Raw genomic sequence first — 17,625 nt, forward strand, 5'->3', positions numbered from 1 at the left:
TAATCTCTTAATATCAGGAATGCCCTTACACCTACTTTGGAGTGTTTGGTGCTTCGATATAGTTGCACGTAATGTGCTCTCATCTGTTTTTTACCTGATTCCTGCTCAGTTCTTCACATGGCATATTGTGTAACTCAATCTATATTTAAAACTTGTAAGCATCCGAATTATTTGGTTATGGTAGAACTTTTTACTTGCAAGTTGTGGTAGGAGTGTTTGTAGTTGGTACTAAAATGTGATGACTTGGAAGAATTAATTAATGACCTATATTTGGGGACTTTAATTGGATGCTATAGCTGCAATGAGAATAGAACCAGAGAACTCTTGATATGCAAGGTTATTCATTCTGCGATAATGAGATGAATATTCGATGTCTCTTTGAGTCAGTTTTCCTTCCGATCACTTCTGCATTCTGCAGTGACACAATCCTTAATCATAGCTTTCATTACAATATTCCTTTACTCCAGACCTCAAAGACTCTTCACTGCTTCCAGCATCAAATCTAAACTCTTCTACCTGGTTTTCAAGGCCCTACGTAAACTTTTCCTCCTTCATTCCTTATAGCTTTTTTTTTTTTTTATCACTGCCACTATTATCTATCACAAATGTCAATCATGACCATATCTTGCTTAAGTTGGTTTCCCTTGCCAAGAACACCGTTTTTTCTATACCTGTTGAAATTTTGGAAATCCAATTCTACCTCCTCTCTTCCCTTAAGCATCTCTTCCTTCCCTCCTCCCCAAATTTATATTTAGTCACATATATTATCGTACTACCTACTAATCATTCCATGTGTTTTTTTACGAGCTGTAAGTTCTGAAGGCAACCATGCCTTGTACAGTGTCCACTTAGGGTTCTGAATAATTAATCATCTCCCCAAAATCTGAAAGCCTTCTATATACCAAGCAAATTTGTATAGTTATGCAGCAAAACTCAAATCTATAAAATCAAAAAGGAATAAGGAAATATAGATTAAACAGTTGCAGCAAAGACTGGTGATCTTAAGGTATTTAGTCAAAGCTGGTGGTAGAACAAAAGCAGTCTTACAGATTCTACCTCTTGATTAACTCAGTGGCTAATTTTGCCTTTTCTCAAAGTTCTTTTGCAAGAACATAAAGATATTTTTGTTTCTTTAGTTGAGTGCTGTAACTTTATTCCTTTGTGTTTCTCATAAGAAGTATGATTTGGCAGTCTGCCATACGTTTTTTGTTTTTTTTCTTCCTCTTTGAGACAGGGTCTTGCTCTGTCACCCAGGCTGCAGTGCAGCTGTGTGATCACAGCTTAGCTTACTGCAGACTTAGCTTCCTGGGCTCAAGCAATCTTCTCACCTCAGTCTCCTGAGTAGCTGAGACTACAGGTGCACCCCACCACATCCCGCTAAATGTTTTAATTTCTTGTGGAGATGGTGTCTTCACTATGTTGCTCAGGCTGGTCTTGAACTCCTGGGCTCGAGCAATCCTCCTACCTCAGCCTCCCAAAGTGTTGGAAAGTGTTGGGATTACAGACCTGAGCCACCACACCTGGCCTGTTATAAGTTAATACAATTATTCATCAACTAACTTAAAGAACACTAAGACTCTTACAAAAGTAGGTATGAGTTTTAGTAAAAGTCTCAACAGATAAACTGTCACTTAAGGAAAACTAGAGAACATATCATTGCCAAATGGTGTTTTTCAGAGATTATACCATTCAACGCTCACATGCTGAATTGGGCCATTCATTATAACTCCAGGAACATGGCAATCAGTAAGAGCCCACATGTTTCTTTGAATACACCATAAGTGAAAGAATATAAAGTAGTCTAGTTAATATTATGTTTAATCAAGGAGCACATTCCTAAAGATGTTTGTTCATTCATTCTACAGACATTTTTCAGAGGCCTGCTAAGAGTCAAGCATTATGATAGATGCCATGGATAAAAGCTTACAAGTCAAACAGCGTGGGTATAAATAATGTGACTAGCACTAGAACAGGTGTCATGATGGGGATTCTGAGTATAAATATTTTTTTAAAATAAATTTCCCCGTGTTATTTTTGGCTTTTACCTCCCTAATTTAGGCTTTCTAAACGGCACAGCATTTCTGAGGATGCAAACACCTTTCTACAGAGCAAAAACAGCATTTGTATAAATTTGTGTCTTTGGGGAACCAAGAGACTTTAAATATGTTTAAACCAATAATTCAGTCAATATCAACATTAGCTTACATGTAATATTCTCTTGATAGCCCAATTTTTTAAAACACTGTATTCTTAGAAGTTTGGTTTCTAAGATGTCACTTTAAGCTCTTTTGCTTGTTGCTTTTGTGGGATCCACAAATTTTGTTCTCAGGTACATAAGTGAAGGTTAGTATAGAGGATAAATATTATGATTCTTATCTGGGAAAGACAGGCGCTGAGGTGTAAAAGAGAGGATCCTCGCCACCCGTGCCCCGCACCCCCCGCCCCCTGCACCCACGGATGTGCAGTCTTACCTGCGGGGGGAAAGGTCTCCGAGCCTGGCCTGCTGCTCCAGCTCAGGGTTCCCCCTTTCATGATGGCTTTCAAAGATTTCTTCATTCTGAAGTGAAAGAAATTTTGGTAAGATTTGATATTGTAGGGACCTCCTAATCTATATTTTTCTCTCTCCCAATTTCTGTGTTTGATTTTGGTTTTGAGTCTCTCGATAAGCAAAATATCCAGTTTCTCATGCCGCTTTCTCAGGTTTTCCCCAGCCACTCTGTGGATCCATTATGGTTTGCCCTTTTTGGCTTCCTTTAGGCACACTAAAAACTCCTTCCCAAAAGCAGGTATCGGCCGGGCGTGGTGGCAGGCGCCTGTAATCCCAGCTACTCTGGAGGCTGAGGCAGGAGAATTGCTCGAACCTGGGAGGCAGAGGTTGCAGTGAGCCAAGATCACACCATTGCACTCCAGCCTCAGCAACAGAGCGAGACGCCATATCCAAAAAAAAAAAAAAAGCAGGTGTCCTTTCCCCTTAATCATGAAGGGCTATTCACACTTTACTGCCCCACCCCTACTGATTCATAAGAGGACAGTAAAGCGATCACTGCATTCAACATCTCCTTTTTTTTTTTTTCTTGTAAGAAATCAAGGTCTAGAAAAGTTGCACTCGCCCTGAGACCAGAAAGTGCTGGAGGCAGAGATGAAGTAAGCCCAGTGTAGGCTTTCACAGATGCGTGATCACAAGTCTAACTAAAGAAGTACCTGGGATACTAGTTTTGCCAAGTCAGCTCTAAAACAATATGGCAATCTTATATTCCAAGTATATATATATATTTGTATTTATAGTAGAGATGGGGTTTCACCATGTTGGCTAGGCTGGTCTTGAACTCCTGACCTCAAATGATCCACTGACCTCAGCCTCCTAAAGTGGAGGAAACATATATATATGTTTTCCTTTTAAAATAGGATGTCAGTCCAATAAGAATCTAAATTTTAGTTCCCTCTAATATATGTATCTGACTAGGGACCAGATAATATTTTTCATGTGTCAATATATAAAAGTTGGCCAGGTGCGGTGGCTCATGCCTGTAATCCCAGCACTTTAGGAGGCTGAGGTCAGTGGATCATTTGAGGTCAGGAGTTCAAGACCAGCCTAGCCAACATGGTGAAACCCCATCTCTACTAAAAACACAAAAATTAGCCGGGCATGGTGGCAGGCACCTGTAATCCAGCTATTTGGGAGGCTGAGGCAGGAGAATCACTTGAGCCTGGGAGGCAGAGGTTGCGGTGAGCTGAGATGGCACCACTGCACTCCAGTCTGGGCGACACAGTGAGACCCTGTCTCAAAAGAAAAAAAAATATATATATATTTTTTTATTATATTGTTTATTAAACAAATAAAAATAAAAGATCTCATCAGTTACGATGTAAATGAAAAAATTGTGTGTGTGTGTGTGTGTGTGTGTGTGTGTGTGTGTGTTATGATGTACTTCTTGTGAGTTGTGGTCAGGCTTTGAAAGCCACTATGTATGTGTGTGTGTGTGTGTAAATAGAAGTAAGTATCAGTCCCAGGATTCAAATTCGAACCAGTCCCAGTCAAATTCAATCTAATTATTTTCACCACACTACCAAAAGTCTTTCTTCACATTTTCTATATAAAGTTGAACTAATTAATACAGCAGTGAATGTTACATTGTATCCTTTTGCAGTTTCTCATCTATGACATTACCATGCCCGAATTCCCCACTGGACTTTGAACTCGGTCTTACTCATCTTTGGATCCCCAGCGTGTAATACAGGCCCTTCATAAAGAGTGACCATTATTACTAACAAAATTTCCTCTCACTGTGAAACCTGCTCCCAATTATAAAATGAATTGTGCTCTTTCGAACTCCGTTGATCTATTGTATGCGGGGTGGATCATAGAGTCTTATTTCATAATAACCTAGTGATGGAAAAATAACAGTGATTCAGGAGTAGGTAATGGACCTTGTCATCTTTTACACTGAATGATGACATCTCCCTAATTTATAGATTTTTTTCATGCATGAGATGCCCTCAGGAGCTTGCAGAAGTGCCTTGGCACGTTGCTCTGCTGACATGTGTCAGATGGCTGGTGTGGAGGTACAGTCTCCTCTGCCAAGCAAGTCTAATGGAATATAACACTGGTGCCACTGAGGATGCCATGAGAAGGACCCACAGCAGATCCAGAGACTGCATTCATAAAAGCTGCACAGTATACCAATGTTTTATTAAGGTATAGACAGATTAGTTGTGTTCTAGCATAGTGGTTTTCAAAGCCTGACCACAACTCACAAGAAGTACGTAACACACACACACACACATACACACACACATTTTTTCATTTACATCGTAACTGATGAGATATCTTTTATTTTTATTTGTTTAATTTTTTATTTCTTTTTTTTTTTTTTTTTGAGACAGAAGGTGAATTGTAGCCAAAGTACTTTTAGGAAATTTTAAAATTACACATTTTGAAAGCTCTAGGAGGAAGAGAGCATATTCAAGTAAAACCTTTCTTTTATTCAAATAGTAGACTAAAAATTGACCATAGACTAACTCAGCAATTGCTGCCATATTTCTTAGTGAGGGATTCCTTATGAGCTCCATTGAATGATAAAAGGATACTCTTCCAAATCAGAGCAACAATCGTTTCTTGTGACACTGCATCCTTTTTCCCTTCCTTCACCCTGAATTGCCCCTAGGGTATACCTAGGAGAGGGAGGGCTGGCAACCAGCTGCTGCTGTGAAAGGGATGTCACTCATGGCGGAACAGCCCCTCTCCCCTTATGGTCATTTTATCCTGAAGAAAAAGGGTGGCAAAAAGATGGCAAAAAAGATTGCTGATCACAGATCACTGTTACAAATACAACAATTGGCTGGGCATGGTGGCTCACGCCTGTAATCCCAGCACTTCGGGAGGCCGAGGCGAGCGGATCATGAGGTCAAGAGTTCAAGACCAGCCTGACCAACATGGTGAAAACCCGTCTCTACTAAAAATACAAAAATTAGCCGGGCATGGTGGCGCATGTCTGTAGTCCCAGCTACTCAGGAGGCTGAGGCAGGAAAGTCACTTGAACCTGGAGGTGGAGGTTGAGTGAACCAAGATTGTGCCACTGCACTCCAGCCTGGGCGACAGAGCAAGATTCCATCTCCAAAAAAAAAAAAAAAAGGAGGGGGTGGCAATGAGACAGGGAACTGCTCTGGGTCCAACTCCCCTCACATACCCCCAACCCCCATATCCACCCCACAAACCTCCACCTCCCCACTTCCAGCCTCTCTCCAGTTTCAAAGTGACGCCAACCAACACGCAGGCTCTCCAGGAGCACCTTGAAAGGTAACTTCTTACATTTTTCCAAAACACTTATAATCTAATTGTTCTTTCTCCCCTATATTTTGAAGAAATGCATGCTCTCAAAATTGAAAAAAACACCTAGAGGAATTTTGTAAAAAAATTATTTTTTTTCAGTTTCTCCAAAGGACACATAAACCCTTTTTAAACTTAGATTTTGAAAAGTCCCAATAGCTAATTTTCAATCGATTATTGAAATTGTTTTTTTTCTTCCCTAAAGGGGAGATACCAACCTTTGAACAAAATTAAATTAACTTTTCCCCAAAGTTAAATGATTTTACTTTGTGATTTTAGGAATGTGTAGAAAGTAATTTCAGTTCCAACTCTTTTAAAGCAAGGGTATCTGGGCCGGGCGTGGTGGCTCCCTCCTATAATCCTAGCGCTTTGGGAGGCCAAGGTGGGGCAGATCACCTGAGGTCAGGAGTTCGAGATCAGCCTGGCCAACATAGAGAAACCCCATCTCTACTAAAAACACAAAATTAGCTGGGTATAGTGGTGCGCGCCTGTACTCCCAGCTACTCGGGAGGCTGAGGCAGGAGAATCACTTGAACCCGGGAGATGGAGGTTGCAGTGAGCTGAGATCACGCCACTGCACTCCAGCCTGGGCAACAGAGTGAGTCTCTGTCAAAACAAACAAACAAACAAGCAAACAAACAAACAAAAACAAGGGTATCTGGTAATTTAAGGTGAAAGTATTATTCACTATTATGATCAATTTTCTTAAAAACAGGAGCTATTAGGCCCAATTCTGAGGAGAGAAAAAAAAAGCAGATTTCAAGGGCCCGTGCCACCTTCTTTGTTTAAAGTATAAAGAATGATAATAAAATGTTAAAGGTTCAGCATTTTCTGGCATTGTAAATTTAATTAATTAATTATGTAAATTAATGATGGAAATGAGAAATAAAATGAAAAGGTATGTCAAGTAAGAATCAATAATTATCAAAATGTTCTCTACCAAATGGGATGCAGGGGAGAAGAGTGAGAAGAAGGGAAGGAAATAAAGGCAAAGGCATTTGCCCACAGCCTCAGTCCAGGGTGTTCTACATGACGCAGCCCCAGAGTAAAAAATACTAGCCACAGGAATGAGTGGCTCTGTCTTCCTCTCCAGAACTGACGGGAAAAAGAGGGGAAACCTCACCTTTTTTTTTTTTTTTTTTTTTTTTTATGGAAACTCACTGGGTTTTGACATGGAGAACAGGAAGAGAATCTACCCTAGCAGTACATTCACAGCTGGTTTGTCTGCCCTATTTGCTCCATCTCCCTGGCTCTTCCTAGCACTTCTTTTCCTACTTTCCATTTTCATTGGCTGCAAAAACCACTTAAATATTCCTTTGGAAAACTGGGCAGTCTGTCCCCTTTTTAAAACCGCAACTATTTCCAGGAGAATTAAAGGGCTTTCAGACTGCCCATCATTCATGCATTGTGGTGAACTAGCTCAGATTGCCTCTACCTTTAGTCCAGATCAGCTGCCTTGGGAGGGCGCTTCCTGGAGGAAAGGATGAGGAGAGGAAGGTTTTAGGACATTGTATAGACTGAAGCCCCTTTGGAGGGGAAGGGCAGGCTTGAGGAACAAGCCTCAGTGTTCCTGAGGCTTTGTGGAAATGACAAATGAATAGAGAAAGATAAGAGACTGGATCCTAAATGCAATTTTGCCTATTTCAAAATTTTCACAGGGTCTTTTTTTTTTTTTTTTTGAGACAAGGTCTTGCTCTGTCACCCCAGCTGAAGGGCAGTGGTGTGATCATAGCTTCCTGAAGCTTGCAGCCTCGAACTCCTGAGCTCAAGTGATCATCCTGCTTCAGCCTCCCAAAGCGCTGGGATTACAGGCATGAGCCACCACCCCCAGCCTCAGGGTCTTTTTAATCCCTAAGATCTTAAATTTCCCAGCTACTATTGTTAGTAATGAGTTCAATTTACTTACTGGTTAAATTGGCTTTTATTATTATTATTATTTATTTTATTTTATTTTATATTATTTTATTTTATTTTATTTTATTTTATTTTATTTGAGACAGAGTCTTGTGCTGTCGCCCAGGCTGTGGTGCAGTGGTGCAATCTCAGCTCACTGCAAGCTCTGCCTCCCTGGTTCATGCCATTCTCCTGCCTCAGCCTCCCGAGTAGCTGGGACTACAGGCACCCGCCACCACGCCCAGCTAATTTTTTGTATTTTTAGTAGAGACGGGGTTTCACCATGTTAGCCAGGATGGTCTCGATCTCCTGACCTCATCGTCTGGACTAATACTCTAAACGCTATTGGCAATAGTTTGTTTACAGGAAAAACATCTTCTTATAAAGCTGACTGCAAATGTTTCAACAAATTTGCAAATATGTAATTCTGTTTAAAATATCAGGAAGTGAGAAACATGTTATGTGATAACTCTTTCCCATTCCCGAACCAAGAAAATGTAAAGGCAGTAAGTGTGCCAAGGACACTGAAAGGAAGCTGCCCGTACATCTTGAATCTTCTCAGGCTGTTTGGTTTCATCTGATTTTAAGCTCCATGGATAAATTTCATTGTAACAATTTTTATGTCTGTAAATCTTAACCCATAAATAAAATCACAAATCAGAAAAGTACTTTATTAGGCCAGTCTTTGTCCAAGCAAATTTGGTCCCAAAGCTAGTTTACAAATAATTGCCACACAGCTACAAGGCCAGTGGGTTGACTATCGTAGCATCAATGGTGTGGGCAGGGCTGCAGCCTCTGGGGCAGCATTAGCCCCAACTGACAGAGGGTATAGGTGCTCTTAACAATCTATGAGACCCCCACAACCTGGACTCAGCTGTCATAAGCCTTTACTTCTTATGTTCTTCCTAAGTACTTTATCGGGCCAACAAATTCATCCCATGAGGAATCCAAGATGGAAACGTCAAAGCTATCTTTGGTATCATGCTTCCTCCCCCTACCTTCTCTGCCTTGATCCCCTCCTTCATTCTACACATTTTCTCTGATAGTCGTGTTCTAGCCACTAGGGAGAACGTTTCAGTCAATGGGTATGATTTCTGCTCATCTCTTTTTGCCATAGCTATTAGTAAGCTCTCACCACTGATGTCTCAGCTGACTGTGACAACTGCCAGCGGCTGGTCAGCCTGCCTGCCTTCATCTAACCTGCTCTTTACTGTCTACCAGAGTCAGCTTCGTAATACACAGGTGCCCTCCTCCTCCTGTCAACATTCCTCAACCAAAGCCTCAGTAAACTGTCTCTCATCTACCTTCCCAGCATTCTTGAGCCATTCCCAGGATAGCCTAGGCCCTTTAGACCTCTGAGATGTTATACCCTTCCTCATTCTGGAATGCCCTTCAGTGTCTTACCCACTTTTCAGAGTTCTATTTATTCTTTTTTTTTTTTTTTTAGATGGAGTCCCACTCTGTCACCCAGGCTGGAGAGCAGTGGCACCATCTTGGCTCACTGCACCCTCTGCCTCCCAGGTTCAAGTGATTCTCCTGCCTCAGCCTCCTGAGTAGCTGGGATTACAGGTGCCCGCCACCATGCCCAGCTAATTTTTGTATTTTTAGTAGAGACGAGGTTTCACCATGTTGGTCAGTCTGGTCTTGAACTCCTGAACTCAGGTGATCCACCCACCTCAGCCTCCCAAAGTGCTGGGATTACAGGTGTGAGCCACCACGCCCAGCCTTATTTATTCTTTAGAGTTGAATTCAAATGCCACCTCCTTTGAAAGCCATCCTTGATGTCCTTGTGAGGAATTACTTTCTCTACCACATTATATATTCCTTTTACTGTAGAAACGTCATTCTGCTTTATATTATAAATTATTAGAAATATGTTGTTTCCCCCATGAAAGTTTCAAGTTTCCTGAGTTTAGGCCTGATGATACAATCATTTTCATATGACCCACAGCAATTGCCTTAATATATATTAAATTGAGCTGAATAAGCCATGTACCCAGTTGAACACACCAAATATTTTAGTGATGTCATTTCTTTATTGGTGAAAGAGCAAGGCCAACGTTGATCTTAATGTTATTCTCTCTTTTATCTTATTCAGCTCCCTCAACAAAAATACATTCTCATAGATTAATGTAATCACCACCTCACTCCTCTCAACTTTAGACCCTATACTAGCCTGAGAAATCCAGATCCAACTTGATGAGTTCTCCTTTATCCCAAGTCCTCATGACCTATAAATGTAACCTCTAGCACAATGTTACAAAGAGTGAGATCTTTATACCACCTGCATTCTTGTCACCAAACGTGTAAGTTAAAAATTCAGATTCCGAGTGTGGTGACTCATGCCTGTAATCCCAGCACTTTGGGAGGCTGAGCCAGGTGGGTCACCTGAGGTCAGGAGTTCGAGACCAGCCTGGGCAACATGGTGAAACCCTGTCTCTACTAGAAATACAAAAATTAGCCAGGCATGGTGACAGGCACCTGTAATCCCAGCTACTCTAGAGGCTAAGGCAGGAGAATCACTTGAACCTGGGAGGCAGAAGTTGCAGTGAGCTGAGATCACTCCATGGCACTCCAGCCTGGGCAACAAAGTGAGACTCTGTCTCCAAAAAAAAAAAAAATTTAGATTCCAGGACCCGACCCTACACCTCCCTAATTAGAATCTCAGAGAGTGGGGCCCTGGGAATCTGCATAATTCATAACCTTCTCAGAGCTGTGGTACACAAGAAACCATGAGAATCTTTGTTCTGGAAACTTCAGAGAACTTGGCTGAGGGCTACCCCAGGATTTGGTGGCGTCCCTGAATCTCCCATTAGCTCTGACACTGACTAGACTTCAAATATCATAGAAGGCAAGCATTGAAATGTGTTTATAGTTCATACAGTTTTCTTGTTGAGAATCAGAAATATTAATAAAACTTTTGGGAGTCAAAGTAATGAGAAGACAAGGAACTGAACTTGCCCCCTGATCTGTTATCATTTGGCAGTAAGGTACATATTCAACAATAGGATAATTCTGTGTAAGACCTGAATCCGACCTTCTTTCATCTTCTTTTCATCTTTCACACTGACCATTCTGTCTCTAAACACAGGATTAAATGAGGAACTAAAATTCACCAAGATCCTGCTAGGTGTCAGGTACAGTGCTAGCTGCTTCCACACATTTCTCATTTAATCAGCCACCTGTGAAATTGCTATGATTTATCACCATTTGGCAGAAAAGGACATTTAGGGCACAAGAGATTAAATAAGCTGCTGGTTGGGTACATTAAGTATTAATAAATAATCAGATAGATAAGTTAGGTAGTTAAGTAAGCTGCCAGATTAGTAAACAGCTAGTTTCAAATCCCAGCTCCAACATTTACTAGTTGTATGACCCTTGGGGAAACTCAACCTCTGAGTCTCATGGCACTGATGATAAAATGGAAAACATCGTCCTCACAAGGTTCTGAGGACTAGAGATGGACTCAGGTACACACAGCACCCAGTACAATGTCTGGCCTTCAGCCAGTGATAGCAACCCTTCACTCACCTCTCCATTCCCTTCCAGCCCCTGCATTCAAAAACTTTTATTTATTTATTTTTTTAATTTAGGAGGCTCTTTGCTCAGAATCCTGAAAAGGCTTTTGTTACTTTATTTTTTCTTTTTTTTCATCTTCTGGGAGCACAGAATAGGCTTCTGCTCCTTTAAATAACTTTAACAGGCACCAAAGGAACACTGCTAGCTCTTTCTTAATTCTGTAGGCCCACATTTAGAAAAAAGAAATTGTCAGCCTCTGACTTATTTCCAGCTTACAAAAAGGCTGTGATGTTGGCAGCCCGGGGAAAGCAGTTCCCGTGAGTCATGCTTTCAGCTTTCAGCCAGTGAAGAACAGGAAATAGTCACATCACTATTGCCAACAAGCACAGCGAATCGCTTCCACCACAGGGTTTTCCCAGATGACGTCAGTGAGCCAAGTGCAGGGCATCACCCTTGCCAGATGGCCCCGGAAGAGTCTCAGCTGCCCTGTCAAGTTTAGCTTCTCAAGCTCCCCAGAACAAGCATGGCAAAGATCACCCCTCCAGAAAAGGAAATGATTTCTCTGATCATGATCAAACCATGTCATAATTTTAGCTGTAGGTGGTGAGTATCAGTGACTGTATTATAGATGGTTTTGGTTCACAGCTATTTTTTTTCTCGGTATATTTACTCTCAAGGGCAAAGGGCTGGCATTTATCACAATGCTATGATTCACTCTACTAGACTGGCTGGGTTTCATTTCATCTTTGAGTTCTAGACCTAAGGCCAAAAGGATGTCAGAATCGCCACCCAGAGCTAGATGCATGCTCAATGCAACCTGGCCATCTCTCTCGGACAGTGGCCACTAAACACAAGCTGCAATGATTATTGTTGATGTTAGTCAATTGATTTGTCCCCCTTTTAATAATCCATGATCCACACAGACATGAATCTAAGCCTTTTTTTTGAACCTATCTTTTTCTTACTAGTTTTCTTACATATTTTGGAATAACAGTTTCCCTGGTTATAATACACAACGTGTGAAACACTAATTGCATTTATCGGTCCTAAATTCATTCCTAAGTGTAGGATTTGGGGATTTAGTGCACAAATCCACTTTCTTCCTGCTCATGTTGTTCATGACTCTATGGATTCTGCTTACATTTCCTCCCATAGCCTTGGTCTTTCTAAGCAGAAATCTGACCAGCCTCTGTTCCTACTCTGCTTCCTCCACCACCTTGACTGTTAACATACACTGTTGTGGGAGAGGCTTTTCATTAAATACGCAAACAAATCAACAATAAGGAAGAAAACAACCGAAGCACAGAAGGATGATGTAACATGGACTTGTGCTTGTTTAACAGTACCCGTACTGTTTGGTGAGTTGCCTAAATACAGAGGGCGATGGCAACTTAACAGGATGGGTTTGGAGTCTGAATTAAATAAACAACATGGCAAAAGAAGGAAGAAACCACAAGTTGGGTGACCAGGGCTTCTTGGATTCTACTCAACACTTTCCACACCTACAGGCCTCTGATTCTATCCGCTGCTCCTGCACTGTCTATGTTTCTCTTTTACAACAACAAAAAAATAGCACTTGTTTACTGTTCACAATTATTGAAATAAATCACTCTAATTTGGATTCCTTTATATGAGAACTTCCATATGCTTAAAACTCCCGTAGCATCTTTATAGTGTACAGGTCATAAATATGTTGTCTGAAGATGGGCAAAGTAGGTCGTAGAGATAGGAAGTGAGTTCACATCACGGCGTGAGTCAAGGCAGCAGCATATGAGCTCAGGGGCCAAATCTGAGCTGTGATCATGTGACACAGTCCTCACCTTCAGAGATAACATTCTCCCAGAAGTCCAGGGTGCGGAAATGGATAGGCTGATGTTCACTTTTGAAGAGGACCACAGTGAAACCCTTTTAATATTACCTAATGATTCCACAGACCTCCTGGGTGTTAAATCAGGTGAATCTATTTTTAAAAATTGCTATTTACTTTTTTAGGTGGCTGATCAGGACAGTATGAAATTTCATACAGTTTCCTAACTTGAGAAAACATGGTGATGCAATTCCTCCAACCAGGAGGGATTTATGGACAGCGGTGGCTACGTCCTAATCTGCCCAGAATACAGGATGACTAAACAAATTGGCAAACGGACGCAGCTTTCTCTCTCTCTAAGAAAAGTCTGCTGAGAACCCTCGTTCCCACTCTGTTTCTGCCTCCAAGAAGAAAAGCCTAAAACTCACTTTCTTCCAGACTCTTTCAAGGTCAGTGGAATTCCTGTGGGGTTCATATTCAGATACTTTGGGGATTGATGATGGATCATAAATGTTGCTGAAGTTCATTTGAGCCCATGGCCTCTGGTTTCAGAACCATTCAGCCAGTCAAATATTTAATTTTTAGTGAGGCAGGGGAAAGGGAACCCCTTCGGGGGCTGCTATGCCGCAACTTATATTCACAATTCACAATTAAATATACTTCAGTTTCTAAATATATGTTACTTTAAAATTATACAGTGCTTAGCAATTTTCAAATTTTCATTTCGTGCTCAAAATATTTTCAGGAGGTAGCCGTTGTTATACCCATTTGTACAAGCAAGGAACTGAGGTTTCAAGAGGCTATGTTGCTTAAACCCAGATCTGCCTGATTCCAAACCTTATGCTTTTTTTAAACTTCTATTTTGAAATAATTATATTAAGTCACATGAGGTTGCAAAGAAATGGAAAGTCTCATGTCCCCTTTCTCCAAACCTCGTCCAATGTTAACATCTAAGAAATTGACACTGGCACAATCCACAGAGCCTATTCAGGGTTCACCAGTTATTCACCCACTTGTGTGTGTGCATGTGTGTGTGCAGCTCTGTGCAATTTTGTCATGCTTTTTTTTTTTTTTTTTTTTTGAGACGTAGTTTCGCTCTGTTGCCCAGGCTGGAGTACAGTGGCACAGTCTCTGCTCACTGTAACCTTCACCTTCCAGTTTCAAGCGATTTTCCTGCCTCAGCCTCCTGAGTAGCTGGGATTACAGGCATCTGCCACCACGCCCATCTAATTTTTGTATTTTTAGTAGAGACAAGGTTTCACCATGCTAGCCAGACTGGTCTCGTGATCTTCCCACCTCGGCCTCCCAAAGTGCTGGGATTACAGGCGTGAACCACCGCGCCCGGCCTGTCATGCTCTTTTTATACATGAACCATACACTGATCTGCCAATTTTAAATATGAAGGCAGATTACAGAAATAAATAAAATGATTTTTCTTTTACTACAACAGTATCTACCAATAATTACATACATGACCAAATAGCTTTCACTTCTAGCTGCCGTTAAGAAGAAAGAAAAGGATGAAAAGAAAAAAAATCCTATAAACCCCAGTTGTTGAAAGCACTAGTCTGTGCTATGTGCCTTAGGTACAGATTAAGGAAACACAATTTGTTGATTTATTGATAATTGTGACAGCAATCTTCCCTCTTGTCAGGAAGTTCTATAAGTAAAATGAAGGTAATTTTACCTTGACTTCAAATTTAGTCTCATCATCTTCCTTTCCCCGGGAGTTCAACTCTGTCTCCGTATAAGGTTCCTCAGACGTTCTCAGAGGACGAGCTAGAGGGACTAAGAAAACCTGCCATTAATGTGGTTATTTGACTTATAAATTATAACTCAGTGCACTTTGTCTGATTTGGACAAATAGCTGGACCATGTCAATGTGGTTAACTATAAAAGCTCAGTTGAGCTGCTGCGTTGATTTCCTAGGGGTGGATGAAATTGGAGGTGAAGGAGAGACACAGAGAAGAAATAGAATCCTTGACTCCAGGGACTTGACATTTCAGCAGAAGAGAAAAAAGTCACACCCAGCACCATATGAAACATTAAACTACAACAAATCTGTACATATAGCAATGTGGTAAAGAATAGTAGATTTTCTGTCATTCCCATTTTTAAGGCCCAGCTAAAAGGTCACTTTTGGCTGGGTTTGGTGGCTCACACCTGTAATCCCAGAACTTTGGGAGGCTGAGGCGGGCAGATCACCTGAGGTCAGGAGTTCGAGACCAGCCTGGCCAACATGGTGAAATCCCGTCTCTATTAAAAATACAAAAATTATCCGGGAACAGTGGCAAGTGCCTGTAATCCTAGTTACTTGGGAGGCTGAGGCAGGAGAATCACTTGAACCTGGGAGGCGGAGGTTGCAGTGAGCTGAGATTGCGCCACTGCACTCCAGCCTGGGCAACAGAGCTAGACTCCATCTCAAACAAACAGACAAACAAACAAAAAGGCCACTCTCCTCATGAACTCTTCCATATTACAAACTTTATGGATTCTTTTACACACTGCTGCTTTGGCATGCATCATGTGTACAGCATAATGTTGCACTTGATGTTGTTCTTGGATTCAAACACTAAATTCTAGGTACTACATTGTACTGAATATATTTTCCATTATAAAGGAAATTAATTTTTGCTTATTACAGAAAATCTGAAAAACACTAAAATCTTAACACTGAAGCACAATCACTTAGTATATTTCCTTACAGTCTTCTTTCAAATGCTCTCCCTCTTTTTACACACATACATGTACACACACAATCATACTATGATTGTATTGTAAGAGGATGGCCATGCCTGCTGCTCTTGCTCTTTTCTCTTGGTCACTCTATCTCCCTTCTCCCCACCTGGGAAATATCCTTTCTTCAAGCTCCATGGCCATTTGGTAGTAAAATTGGGACTTGGAGAGGAGAAGCCCTGGTTAGGCCTCAAGGCTTCCTAACCCACCTTACCAGCTTTGCCAAGCATTGTGGGTGATGGCCACAAGGCTAATAGATAAGAGGTACTTTGAATTCTTATTTGTCACAGTCACCACCCTTGTATATGCTGGTCCCTTGGGAAACTCACAGGAGACGTGATTAATCCCAGGCAGGATTTGAGCATTTCTTTTCTTTTTTTTTTTTTTTTTGAGACGGAGTCTCGCTCTGTCGCCAGGCTGGAGTGCCGTGGTGTGATCTCAGCTCACTGCAACCTCCGCCTCCCAGGTTCAAGCGATTCTTCTGCCTCAGCCTCCCAAGTAGCTGGGACTACAGGCGCGCACCACCATACCCAGCTAATTTTTGTATTTTTAGTAGCGACGGAGTTTTACCACATTGGACAGGATGGTCTTACTCTCTTGACCTCATGATCTGCCTGCCTCGGCCTCCCAAAGTGCTGGGATTACACGTGTGACCCACTGTGCCCAGCCAATTTTAGCACTTGTAGGTCCCAAGACCAAAATGCCATTCATCGAATGCCACCAATATATCACCCTGATTCTTAGCTATGGTAGACTTGATGGAGGTTGACCATCTGATCTCCAGAGGCCCCTTCCAACCCTTCCATTCTGTGAGCCAACTGGAAGCAGCTTGGGCTTTCTATGGGTTTTTCATAGATGTTATGTTGAAAATCGCAGAAAATTACACTGCTACCCCGGGTTATACATATTACCATTAATGCTGCTTTGTAATAACAGACAATCCTTTGGGCTCCTCCCTCTCTGTGGGATCTCTATAAAGTGAGTGATTCCAGGCACAGTAAGTAGATGCTAGAAATGCATGCACTATAATTTGTGACACCATGACTGAGAAGCGCCTGTCCTTGACACTGTAAGTAGAGTGAAGCAGTGAAATGTGGGGCCGCAGAAGCCACACTGCCAGTGTTCAAACCTTGCTCTTCCATGCACGAGACAAACATGATTACAGTCACCTCTGTACCTTACCTTTTTCATCTGTAAAGTAGGGAAAAATGAGAAATCCTATAGTAAAGGGCTGTGATAAGGCTTTAATGAGTTCATTTGTGAAGAATGTAGATCATATACAATGCATAACACATTTTAGCTATTATTGCCACATGGCACTAAAAAGTTTTTTCACATTCCTTATGAACTTCAGAGGTGTTAGAAGTTGTAGCCAAGGCATCCAGCTAACTAGAGTCAGAGCTGAAATTCCAGCTCTTAAGCCCCTCCACACATCTTCTTTACACTGTGAAATACAATTGCTTATCTTGGCACAGACTCAGTTACTAAGGAATCAGACAAAAATGTTTGAAAATCCTTTTAGTGACTTGCTGGAGTCCACACTCAGTAGATACTTGCCAAAAACAAAAGTGCAGGATTGTTCTGCAAAACGAGCTAGTTGTTTGACTTAGGTCAATGACAACCTGTTCAGACTTGACAAAGACCTATTTATTCTGGGAAGGAGTGTTATCTATTATGAAATCTTGTATTTGAAAAGCTGAGAAACAACCCTGTAATTCCTGCTTTATTTACTTGAAACAAACATATGTACCTGGAAACAATGAATGAGGCCAAGTCATAGATGTGAACATAGTTTAGCTTGAGGACAGACGAAAGGTCAAGAGAACCGAGTTCTGTTTCCAAT

The 17,625-nt window shown here is 41.4% G+C and overlaps 1 protein-coding gene across 2 annotated transcripts in view; it reads right to left on the reverse strand.

The window, feature by feature from the left end:
* The window catches only part of MCF2L2 (MCF.2 cell line derived transforming sequence-like 2), a 249,891-nt gene that overhangs the window by 94,878 nt on the left and 137,388 nt on the right, over nt 1–17,625 (reverse strand). For both annotated transcript variants that reach the window (XM_034957782.3, XM_003831983.6), the window contains exons 14-15: nt 14,734–14,834; nt 2,472–2,557 (exon numbers count right to left, since the gene is read on the reverse strand). In XM_034957782.3, the coding sequence (XP_034813673.1) occupies nt 2,472–2,557; nt 14,734–14,834 (187 nt within the window). The remainder of the gene's footprint in view (nt 1–2,471; nt 2,558–14,733; nt 14,835–17,625) is intronic.

The sequence above is a fragment of the Pan paniscus genome, chromosome 2 (genome assembly GCF_029289425.2).
Source record: "Pan paniscus chromosome 2, NHGRI_mPanPan1-v2.0_pri, whole genome shotgun sequence".
NCBI lineage: Eukaryota > Metazoa > Chordata > Mammalia > Primates > Hominidae > Pan > Pan paniscus.